Source organism: Nematostella vectensis, chromosome 9 (genome assembly GCF_932526225.1).
Source record: "Nematostella vectensis chromosome 9, jaNemVect1.1, whole genome shotgun sequence".
Lineage (NCBI taxonomy): Eukaryota > Metazoa > Cnidaria > Anthozoa > Actiniaria > Edwardsiidae > Nematostella > Nematostella vectensis.
The window spans coordinates 7,363,794-7,375,978 of record NC_064042.1 but is presented as its reverse complement, the minus strand read 5'-3'; the positions used below and the strand labels follow the sequence as shown (position 1 = coordinate 7,375,978).

Below are 12,185 nucleotides of genomic sequence, written 5' to 3'. Positions count from 1 at the left end.
ATTGTATTCAACCTTGTCACGCAACGTTATTCGGGTCTAATCTGTGTATACGGATGTTACTAAAACGGGGAACGGGGAGCGGGGGGCAGGGAACAGGGATCCGATTTATACCTGGTTCATTCCTAAACAGTAAGCCACACACTTGAAAGTATGCTCTGTTTAGTACATGCTTGACCCATTTCTGTTAATATATTTTTGGCTTCTTGAAGTAAGTATAAGTACATACTGTTTTCTAATATAATTTTTTATTTTGCACTTTTTTTATCAAATAAATGGTTTAATGCGTTGACCAACAGAAAATTATTAAGAATTTTTAACGAAGCGTGTTCGTATTGTTTCTATTGACTTATTTCTTGCGTTTTTGTTTTCGAGTGTTTCGAGTCTGCTTTCGTATTGTCTTGTGCCGGAATGTGGGCTGTTAGAATCATCAGAACCGACATTTTTTTTTATTTTATATTATATTATATTTCATTATATTTTGTTATCATGTATAAATGCTTACCCGGAATAGAAAGAAAACGTTTTGGTGTTGCTTTTTTGACAGCCCAGAAGGACGCCATCTTGCATTTGTCGATAACCGCTGATCACTCGTTCCCTGTTTCCCGCTCCCTGTTCCCCGTTCCTCGTTTTAGTAACATCCAGTGTATACCTTATTACACTTAAGTTTCGCGACGTCATAATTTCGCGATTTTGAGATGGCGATAATTCGTGACACTTTATTTCGCGATTTTCCTATTTTCGTAGAAACCAGATCACCTTATTTTCGCGATTTCGCTATTTTGGGATAATAAAATCAAGCAAAAAGAGTGGAATTAAAATGAGCTGTAATCATCAAAACTGAAACATTTTGTAACAAAAAGATGCGTGGGCTAAATTTAGTTTAATAAAAATCTATAAATACAAGTCCAACTCAGCCCCTTACGGTACTATAGGTATATTAGATGACTAAATAGACAAGGTGTTTCCATGAAGCTAATTAAACGGCCAATATCCCCCAAAGGCTTCTTGTGTACTCACTTAAATTTTGTGCATCCTAATTTTCTTGACACTTAATTTTCGCTTCACTTTATTTTCGCGAATATTTTAAAATCGCGAAATTCGCGAAATAAAAGTGACGCGAAAATTAAGTGTAATAAGGTAGTTCCCAGAATCAGCATGTTTATCATGAGGTCAAGCAGCTGAATCGCACCATTGTCTAAGCGCTTCGGATTTCAGTCCGTTCGCTTGCCTCTTTCTAATTCTGTACACGCGTACTATCCAAAAGCAATGCCGGAGCGCTTCTTCCCCGAGCGCCGCGACTTCCTACTAGGAATCGTGATGCTGTCCTGTGCTTTGCTCACTCTCTCAGCTATAACATTTGCATTGTACACTACACAAGAGTTAACAGACATCAAGACAAGACTGTACGAACTTGAGGGCAGTCAAACAGCCGCTAAAGAACCGGGGAATAAAACGGAGGAATCGAAACATGCGAAGGTGAGATAAGGCTGGCTTTGTAGATTATTTAAGGCATGTAAACACTACCAGGGAAAATCATATAGCACGAGGTAATGTGATCCCAACAGACCCACAGACCGCTCAAAGCACTCATGATAAAAAAATAAACGGTTGATAGTTATTCCTGTATAAAATATAGTAACAAAGCGCTGTTTTTTTTTTATTAAGGAAAGAGACTGCAAACCCGGAATATGTTTTCGAAACTGAACATGAAAAGCTCGACTCAAAACTGCTGAGGGTGACATATATATGACGTGACGTATATGCTAATTAAGCAAAAAAAGTACTTTCATATGATCATATGATCAAAGGTTTTCGTCTGCTTATCTACATTTCCGGGTTTTCCCCGAATTCGCATCTGGACTACAGATAGGATTAATTATAAAGTTGTTTTCATGTCAAAATTCTATGGTGGAATTTTGCCCAAAACCAGTTTATCTCTTCAACAGGAGGTCAACATTTATTTAAACCACTGATCCAAGGTCCTTTTTTACATTTAAGACAAAACAGCGAATTATAGATTTTATCTAGTTTACAAGTAGCCTAGAGCTGTTTCTTGTTTTGGATCGAGGAACTATTTGTTATTGGTTCTTTTGAACGCTAGAGCTCACAACAAAAGCTTGAGAAACACAAGCTTGCAGACATATACGCTCTGACAAGTAGCGCCAAACGTGTTATGCACATTGCGACCTTTTGCCTTTTGCGCTTTGCTTGACTAGTCCTGGCGGGATCCCATGACAGCCTGTTGTTTGTTTTCGATGCTGTGACCTTGGAGATCAGTTATTTGTCATTTGAGTTGTGCGCTGCAGAAGGATCCTGAATCCTTAGCGATCATCAGCTCTCAATTTGATCAAGAAGCCGGCCACTTCAGATGTTAGTGTGTTTCTCGTTAGAAACGTAGGTGGACCATTTTCCAAACCCTCCCCTCCCTCCTTTTTTCTTCCACCACACACCTTACAACTGTACTCAAACCGTGACACTCTGTTTTGCTTCAACAGAGAAGCCTCAATCAGAATCTATCCAGTCGTGTGAGATCTCTTCCGGTAGGTAATCCGATTACTTGAACCGCTAAGGGCAATGTCAGTGTACTTGACACCATCTTGACAACAGTACTTGACATTGTTGCAGGAGTTATAATGTTACCACCGAGAAATGATCTTTTATTTATTATCCTAACTCTACAAGTCACTTATAATATAGTATTATAAGTGTCCCCTATTCTGTCATCATGGTAAGAACCATTGCCTACAATCTGTCGTAAAAATCCTCACGCAATATGTTATTCCTCTAGGGGGGCGTGGCAATACATGTGGTCGGCGACAACACCTTGAAAACCATGCCACAGCCGCACAGACATGTGGGTATGTACAAACCAATCACACGCCGTGTTCTAATCAGATGGAGTGGTAACTGACAAATCACATGCCTTGTTCTAATCAGATGGGGTGGTAACTGACAAATCGCATGTCTTGTTCTAATCAGATACGTTGATAACTGACCAATTGCACACCTTGTTTTATCCAGATTATCGTCAGGTCATGGGTTGGAGGGTAATGCGCTCAACTGGCAGTATTCACTTTGACGCAAATTGGGGCTACATCACCGTCTACACTCCCGGCTATTACTTCATATACAGCCAGATAAACTACGCCAGCGGCGGACTGACAAGCCACGTGACATTGGTCAATAGTAAAACAGTACTACGAAGTATTACGAGCTCCAGCAAGCGGAACAAGCCGCAGACTAATTACCAGGGAGGCGTGTTTTTACTCAGCGACGGCGACAGGATCAGTATTCGCATACCCTTCGTACATAAAAGATTTAACATGAACGCCGCCGCAAGCTATTTCGGCGCATTCCTTGTCGCCGCTGTCTGAATGAAAGGTTACTGGGTAGGCCGAATAAGGAGGTTCGCTTAAAAATAAGTGCGAATTCTATATAATAAACAAGCCCAGTGCCTGCTAAATAAGGTATTTTTTCTATAAAAGAGACAAGGTAAGTAAAAGGTAAGTGAACTCGCCTTCACAGGTCCAACAGCAAGAAAGACTACGCGACACACGAAAAGAGCTTGTACCAGGCTTATATCTATATTATATATGGAACATGTCTATCATTCTACATGTATATTGCATGTATACTGAAGTCATACCCTGTATTTTTAAAGTGTGACAGTTATCAGGGGCGGATCTAGGTGTTCCAAAAAGGAGCGAGGGGGGGGGGGGGAGTAAGGGCTTCAAGAAAGGGGGAGGGATTCATTGTTCTTCTGTGGATTTCCATATATTTCTTGTTATTTTTAAGCCAAATATCTTAAAAATGAGGAGGGGAGGGCGGGTGCCCACCCCCAGATCCGCCCCAGGTAATGCGATGCATGGAATGGATAACTTATTCGCAAAAGCACGATTCTGTCTCTTGTGAGGTGGGAAGCGCAAATGCAGGGCGCCGACGACTACTTCGAAGAATAAAACCCTCGCATACATCACAGTAATTGGTAATTAAATACCACGAACGTAGACCTCGTAAAGTGAAATGTCCACTCGTTTGTATCAATGCGCCGTTTAGGACCCATGTACATACTTATAGAGTGTAAAATAAAACTTTTCATTTCAGGTGATTTTTGTCCATGTTTTATTTATAGCTGTGAAATGACTGACAGCATAACCCGAATACACAGACTCGTTGGTAGATATAGAATGCACAATAAAAAACCACTAAAACATAAAGCATGGAAAAGATTTTTTTTTTAAGGAAGAGATGACCAAATCATAGTTCAACAATTACAAAGCCGTTACAACAATAGAATACCTTAAAATTTAAAGTTTCACACGAAATTTACAATCTAAGCTCGCAATCTTTACCACCCCTCCCCCCGTTATAGTGGGGTGTCCGTAATAGCAGGGTGTCCGTAATAGCGGGATGTCCGTAAGATCAGGGTGCCCGTAATAGTGGAGCGTCCGTAATAGCGGGATGTCCGTAATACCGGGGTGTCCGTAATAACGAGGTGTCCGTAATAGTGGGGTGTCTATAATAGCGGGATGTCCGTAATAGCGGGGTGTGCGTAATAACGAGGTGTCCATAAAATCAGGTGTCTGTCTTTTCCCCTTCTTTCTTCTTTCCCCCTGCCCTACGTCCGATTTTGCGCTCGCCCCCAGGAATCACGCGGCATGAAATACAAGATGGCGTCCGATCATCACCGAAGGGTGCGGGGTTTTTCCGTGATGATAACACCAAGTACCAGCTGCAAGCAGGCTAATTGTCCGTTATAGCGGAATGTTCAGGATATTAGATTGTCCGTAATAGTGGGATGTCTGTTATGGCAGTTTTTTTTTTATAGTGATTTATGATTGACAGACTAGTGTAAGGTCAGAGTTTTGTCTCCAAACGATACTCCAGGCTTACTTATCATAACGTTGCCAGTGCTGGAAGGTTCCCAGGTATACCCACGGGGAAAACAAATGACAAATAATGCTTAATAAACATGTCAGTCCCATTCGGGCATTGGCGGATTTTCTGCCGCAAGTTGCGCAACAAAGGTGATTGATCCAAGAAATACTTTATTTTACTGTTTGTAAAGGGAAAGACAATAGGGTGTTGCAAAAGGTCGCTTTTATTTTTGTTTGTTTGTCATTTCAAAGATTTGTGTATTTGATGCTTATAATATTATCAGTGATCTTAGATTCAGTAGACGTAGTTTCATTACCTATAACACCTTTAAGAAATCGATAGAATTTAAACAAGAACTTAATGAAGACTACTTCCAGACGACATTACGAAAAAATGGTTGTTTTTTGTCCAAATATTTTATGAAGTTTTCTGGATACCCAAATATTTTAAAATAATAATTTTGGATGAGATTTTTGAACATTTTTGGTATGTAAGCAAATATTTGGCACCAAAAAGTAAAAATTACCTAGCCAATATATAATTTTATACATTTTCTAGATAATAAAAAAAACATTTGGCATAGACATGAGAAATGTTCTAAATCGTGCAATCGAGTATAGTAGAAACCAGGAAAATCAAACATGACGATTGTGGCTCATGAGGGGGCACGTGATCGAGAAGCAAACAATGACCAATCAGGGCGCAAATACATCTAGCATAAAGAAATAATGTTCTAAATCGTGCAAGAGCGTATTGTCGAAACCAGTAGTATTAAACATGATTGTGGGTCACGTGGGAGTCACGTGATTGAGAACCATACGCTGACCAATCAGGGAGCGTACCAGGTTCGCTGCTACCTGAACAACAAGTACAACAACGAATTTGTCGACCGGAAGTGCCAGCGCAGTTCCGCCAAAAGTTTGGTGGAGAACGCGCAGTTCATCTTTCGTGAAACCGAGACAAGTTAAACGCCCCATATTTTAGCGCGAGTGACCAAATGTATTCGTCTACTTTCGATCGATGTGCTTTAACAGTAACAACGGGGTGTAGACGGCAAAAAAAAAAAAAACTGAATTGAATCGGCAGCATATGAGTAAACAAGACGTCTAATTCATTTCGTCACGAAGTGATTTCCCGGTCTTTTGACCGTACTTGTTATCCGGCCGAACTATGCTGTAACACCCATTAAGTGGCTAATTCACCAGCCATTAAGTCAATATTTGGCTAATTCACCATCCATCAAGTCCATATTTGGCTAATTCACCATCCATTAAGTCCATATTTGGCTAATTCACCATCCACTAAGTCCATATTTGGCGAATTCACCATCCCTCAAGTCCATATTTCGCGAATTCGCAACCCATTATGTCCATATTTGGCGAATTCGCAACCCACTATGTCCATATTTGGCGAATTCTTTAACTATCAAGTGCCCACCTTTCATGTCCATATTTGGTTAATTCTCCACCCATTATGTCCATATTTGGCTAATGCATCACCCATTATGTCCATATTTGGCTAATTCATCACCCATTATGTCCATATTTGGCTAATGCATCGCCCATTATGTCCATATTTGGCTAATTCGCATCCCATTATGTCCATATTTGGCTAATGCATCACCCATTATGTCCATATTTGGCTAATGCATCACCCATTATGACCATATTTGGCTAATTCATCACCCATTAACTCCATATTTTGCTAATTCTCCACCCATTATGTCCATATTTGGCTAATTCTCTACCCATTATGTCCATATTTGGCTAATTCTTCACCCATTTGTCCATATTTGTCTAATTCGCCACCCACCATGCCCATATATGGCCAACTCTTCATATTTGTGATAGGGTGGTTGGTTGAGCACACTCGTAGTTCTTGTAATTGTTAGATATGGAATAAAATGTTAGCAGAAATGCCTATATATTTTGTATACCATGGGTAGAATCGATTTTGAATTTAAATATGCTGCCCGCTTGCGAATTCAAGAGTAGTTGTCCGTATTTGAGAGTTGGGTGTTCGTATTTGTGTAAAAGTGTCCGTATTTGAGAGGTGGCTCTCCGTATTTGAGAGCCTAGTGCCCGTGTTTGAGAGGTGGAAGTCCGTAATAGAGAAAAGTCTGTAGAAGGCCCTGTTGGCCTACTTGACTACGTTTATCGGGCATATATACTGTGTTTATGAACCTAAGATAATAGATTATTTAAATGGATGGGATTAATGTAAGATCCCCCCATCGATCACTCAATCGATCTGAGATCTATGACTGCGTAACCCCCACCCCCACAGATCCTTGAGTATCGTACGAGGGAGGTGGGCAGTTGGTGGCATTACCATATAATATACCGGTACAATACTTTGGTGATATGCCAGAGTTTAATATATCGAGAATGAAAGAATGAGGATGGAAAACGTAGTTAAAATCGGTTCGTACGGCTTACAAGGATTATAAATGAGGCAAAACAGCTCTCACTCCTTGCACCCGATCCCATAACTCCACCCTCGCACAACAACACACAATAGAATTTATTAAAACACCACGTGATGAGCTTTCCGAGAATTTCTCCAGCGAAACGTACTTGAAATCTATCAATCGCTGCTAGAATAGGCAGAAATACACACTAGACGCGATGGAAAAGGCTTCTAAGCGAGTTGCCTTGCCTTGTTGGGTAGTGGTGTTTGTGTTTGGCCTAATGCTAGCATCATTTGCGCTATCTATCATGGCGACCTGGCAAGTTGTCAATTTGAGAGCAGAAGCTTCTCGGTTGAGTAATGGACTAGCGCGACTCAATAGCGACGAGGAAGACATTGCCGTTGAACGGGAAAGACTCAAACGAGAGCTGGTAGAAGTCAGACGACTTGAGCGAACCCTGAATCAACTGGTAATCAAGGTATGGACATGTTTAAGCCTGCCCCCTGTACCCTAACGTGCAAAAACTTAGGACTCGCGCTCCTAAAAAAAATTCTGTGGCACCTCGTAAACATGATGTCTGCACTACGTGTAGTAAACATAGCAGCTTTTATAGTTGAGTCATGAAGCAGTTATTACAGCATATCACTATCTGTAATTTATTGATTAGTCAGACGTGCATTCAAATTCTTTGCCTATTATTATAATGCATTTATATGGTGACTGCAAGCAGCGAATTTGAATAGTATTCTAAACCATTATATTCGAATTTGACTTAATATTATCAAGTCAAATTTTCAATGTTTATCTGCGATCGGTTTTCTGTTAGTAAAAGAATAAACGGCTTCATAAATTTCGACAAATCGACTCATTTTGATCGATCTATGATATCGATCTAAACGATCTTACGTTATTAGATAAGACACAATAGCAGTGCTAAAGGGTCATTGGTTATTGTTCCAAAGACAATGTTGTTCGTAAAGAATTATACGTGCTTGCTAAACTTGACCTGTGCGGACTGTTTACATCCTGTGTTTAGGCGAAAGAAGCCGAGGGTAGGGTCCCACGGGCAGCTAAGCAGTGTCGTTGTAGGAGAGGAAGAAGAGGTTCGTATTAATCGTGACTTATATATTTTTTAAAACAAACCAAAATAACAAATATTAACTTATCAAAACCTTTTTAAATTCGCCCATTTAAAAAAATGGCCGACCCAACATCTATCAGGGACAATGGTGGCTCCTCAAATTTGTCATTACAATGTGGTACTTACACATTTGCCTCCCCAGGGCCCAGGGGTCCACAGGGACCAAGAGGAAAAAGAGGTAAGACTTAGATAAGGTAGACCCAAGATAGAACAATCAGGTTAAATTATCGTGGACATATTTCAAATGAAAAATGTAGTGAAAAAATATTCATTGAGAAAAAGGACTGTACGATTGGATTATTTCCATAGCTATTATTGGTGAATAAAGAAGAAATATAAGGAGATCCATGGCAGAATATTAATATCTTTTCCCTTTCTTGAAACCGCTGCTTCAAACCCCCTTTTTGGGAACTCCTGATCTGTATTATTACTTCAGCTTAACTTCTGCTCTTACTATATGCTACCATTCAATATCCTTTATATATAAATTTTTTTAAAGAATTTCTCATTCCCACCACCCAGCTACCCAAAAATTTAAACTAAGTGGATTTTATTTAAGATCATTATCTGGGTTTTTATGGTTCGCCCCCAGGTGCAAAAGGGGAGAGAGGAGAGCCTTGTAAACACCAACAAAATGATGCCATTTTAAGAGGTAATTCAAAACTTAAAGTTTAAAGTAAAAAAAACAATAATATGCAGTGCATGTCAGCAAAATAACATATCTTCCGAGACCGTAGCAGGGGGTGGGGCTCTGGGTCCACGTGCCCCCCCAAATATTTGAAAAAAATATTAGGAAATAACCTGTAAGGGCGTGGCCGTGCCCCCCAATATTTTCTTAATGTTTTTGTATTGTGCCCCTCCAATATTCTGAGGTTGGCTACGGCACTGTCTTCATGCAGCAATTGTTCCAACATATTTGTCTAAAATAGTGAATCATTTCTACTAATGGTAAATAGCATTGAAATTGATGAAAGCAGACCAGAGTAAAATAGAAAAAAAATAAGGTTACACATTGCATGAGACCATACCACAGTAAAAATATGAAAAATTAATCTAACCAAATGAGCTGTCACTCATGCTTTATTCTTTTTTCAGAATTTAGTTCCCAAACAAATATGGTAAGGATAAAATTTTAGTAAGGCTTTATAAATCACAGAGCATCAACATCTATCTAGCTTTTAAAATAGCTAGCATTCTGATAACGTTTTAGTGTTAACTCAATTCAATGTGCTTATTTACTGTACGTAAACTGTAATATGTGTACAGAATGCAATGCAACACTTGTAGTAATCATTTGTTATGTAATACTGATACTATTGATTGATTAAGTTTAGAGCAATTAATACTGTAACAACAATACATATTTGTGCTGTATAAACTAATGTCAGTATTAATTTTATTTATACATAATAGTATATATAATAAGGAAAACAATTGTTTGTCTTTATATAGTCCCCATCTCTGGCACACATTGAAGGTTATGGCGAAGAGATAAAACCCAAATCAGGTAGTAAAAAATGTTAGTATCACTATAAAGTGTAATTCTATTGGAGCCTATATTTCTGTAGACATAACAAATTTATTACTTCAACAGTTCATCACATCACAAACTGGAAAACAAGTCTTATCACAGGAAAAATGAGATTTATTCGTGAAGGCGTCTTGCTGGTTGGCACCTCTGGGTACTATTGGGTTTACTCACAGATGTACTACTATGATAGTATGACAAGATACATGAGCCATGATGTGTACATCAATGAAGAATCAAAGCTAAGGAGTATAAGTGCTGTACCGAAAGGCCCCTTTCGCAAGTTTAACACTAATTTTAATGGTGGGGTGTTTTTCCTTGAAGCTGGTGACAGAATAAGTATCAGAGTTCCCTTTAGTAGATATCTGTTTATGTACAGCAACACAAGCTACTTTGGCGCTATTCTTTTATTTCCTGCTACATCGGCAACCACAACTACTAGTAACAGACCTATCAGGCCTACACAATCAAGACAGAAATAGGAGGGTTCCATGATATCAGTAGTTCATATCAGTTTCAACCATCCCACCTCTCATATCTAAGCCCCTCCCTCATTTTGGCCTTGCTTGATATATAACAAGTTATAACTCAAGTAGTTTTATGTTAAAGTATGTAGATATGGTTGGGTATATGGTGCATGCACATCGGACAATTATTATTCACAAATTGCCATATGGAGCAAATATGGGTCTACTCACCAATCACAGATAACCCCTCCCCCTGTTTTCACAAAGTATATGGGCAGATTTAGGTTGGGCCGAGCAGGCGCTGGCCTCTCTATTTTCAAAGATATGAGGTATAAGGATACCCCCCTCATTTCAAAATCTGTGCTTCAGCCTCTACTTTATTGGAAATCCTGGGTTCGCCCCCTGAAGTATCTATGCCTGGTGCAATATATAAGGTTACATGAATTTGTTGAGACGTTTAGAAGAGCAATGAGTATACATTGAAGAGATGCACACCCTACTTGAATAAACAGCAAAAGCGAACAATTTTCACGAATGCAATATCAGTGTTTTGTGGATTATTTCTATAGTTTATATATAAGGTTCACTTGTAGGTGAGAACAGAAGTACGTATGGGCGAAAAAAGAATAATAAAGAAGTCAGAAAAAGGTTATACATTAAAGACGAATATATGTGTATACTGTATATAGCTGGTAAGTCGCTGGTTCAATGAAACAATAGCAATGTTTTTGTATACATAGGAAAATGCTATAGAAATCCTGTTTGTAAAACACCTTATAAGATAACTCACAACACAAGTTATATTCCAATAAACTGCTTGTAAAGCACATTGACAAAAATACCCAATATTAACTTAATAAAAAAGCACGAATAACAAGCCATGTTAAACATAGCATAGAATGAATTAAAGTATCGCTTGGTTCACGGTTTAATCATATAGTAACTTTGCTTATATTGATTAGACTAGATATATGTTGGAAGAAACGAGCTATGTACGACATCTTTAATGGTAACATTTCAAGCCCCTTTCTTTGACTTAACCTTAAAATCCCTGACAGAAATCTATGCCGGTTTTGGTCAAACTCACCTCATTAATGCGCCATGTGTTGGTGTCTGATCAGATCCTAATGCGTAGTGGAGAGCATGCTTGCTTTTGGACAAAAACAGGACCTTTCTCGCGCTTGAAACTTGCCTAACTAAGCACAAATTTCTCCACTCGATCGTTGCAGCCTCGTGCCGAAACGAGGCTGGGGAAAACCCCTAGTTGGTCATATGATCTTACCGGAAGTGAAATAATAAGAAAAGAATTCGTTGAATGGTGAAGGTATTTTTAATTGTGCTAGAGTTGTCAGATGTTATTTTCAAACTAATGGTTATTATTCTGCAATGACATTTCGTTTGTTGTTTTGTTTTAAAGAAGACTAGATTATCTTGCGTGACATTCCGCGGCTCGCAAGCGTGACATTCTGTACGTGATAAATGTCTCATTCTGTATGTGATAAATGGCTCTTTTTAATACACAGTCCCTTATAAAACAAAATATATTGTGCATAAGAACGTGTGTACAGGACCCGAAATGATCCCAGGACCCGAAACGATCCCAGGACCCGAAATGATCCCCAAAAGTTCTCCAACTGATCCCGGGACCCGAAACGATCCCCAGGAGTCCCCGAAATGAACCCCAATGAATTGCAGTAATGGACAAACAAAAGGAATGTGGAAGGATTGGCTTTCAGTTTTGAAAACATATTAAACATTTTA

The 12,185-nt window shown here is 39.1% G+C and overlaps 1 protein-coding gene across 1 annotated transcript; it reads left to right on the top strand.

Moving 5' to 3' along the window:
* The first annotated feature begins 1,138 nt into the window (after positions 1–1,138).
* On the top strand, positions 1,139–11,356 carry LOC5518149. The gene is made up of 11 exons (XM_048732419.1): positions 1,139–1,476; positions 2,496–2,540; positions 2,789–2,858; positions 3,022–3,368; positions 7,479–7,766; positions 8,325–8,391; positions 8,572–8,607; positions 9,022–9,081; positions 9,525–9,547; positions 9,882–9,948; positions 10,024–11,356. The coding sequence occupies exons 1-11, from the start codon at positions 1,267–1,269 to the stop codon at positions 10,437–10,439; spliced, it is 1,629 nt and encodes a 542-aa protein (XP_048588376.1). The 5' UTR covers positions 1,139–1,266; the 3' UTR covers positions 10,440–11,356.
* Positions 11,357–12,185: the final 829 nt, after the last annotated feature.

Bases quoted from the DNA above. Each gene is read 5' to 3' on its own strand.
- LOC5518149 (XM_048732419.1), top strand. From the start codon at position 1,267: ATGCCGGAGCGCTTCTTCCCCGAGCGCCGCGACTTCCTACTAGGAATC. The intron at 8,392-8,571 runs GTTCGTATTAAT...TTGCCTCCCCAG, and splicing joins TTGTAGGAGAGGAAGAAGAG to GGCCCAGGGGTCCACAGGGA. The intron at 8,608-9,021 runs GTAAGACTTAGA...GTTCGCCCCCAG, and splicing joins GGGACCAAGAGGAAAAAGAG to GTGCAAAAGGGGAGAGAGGA.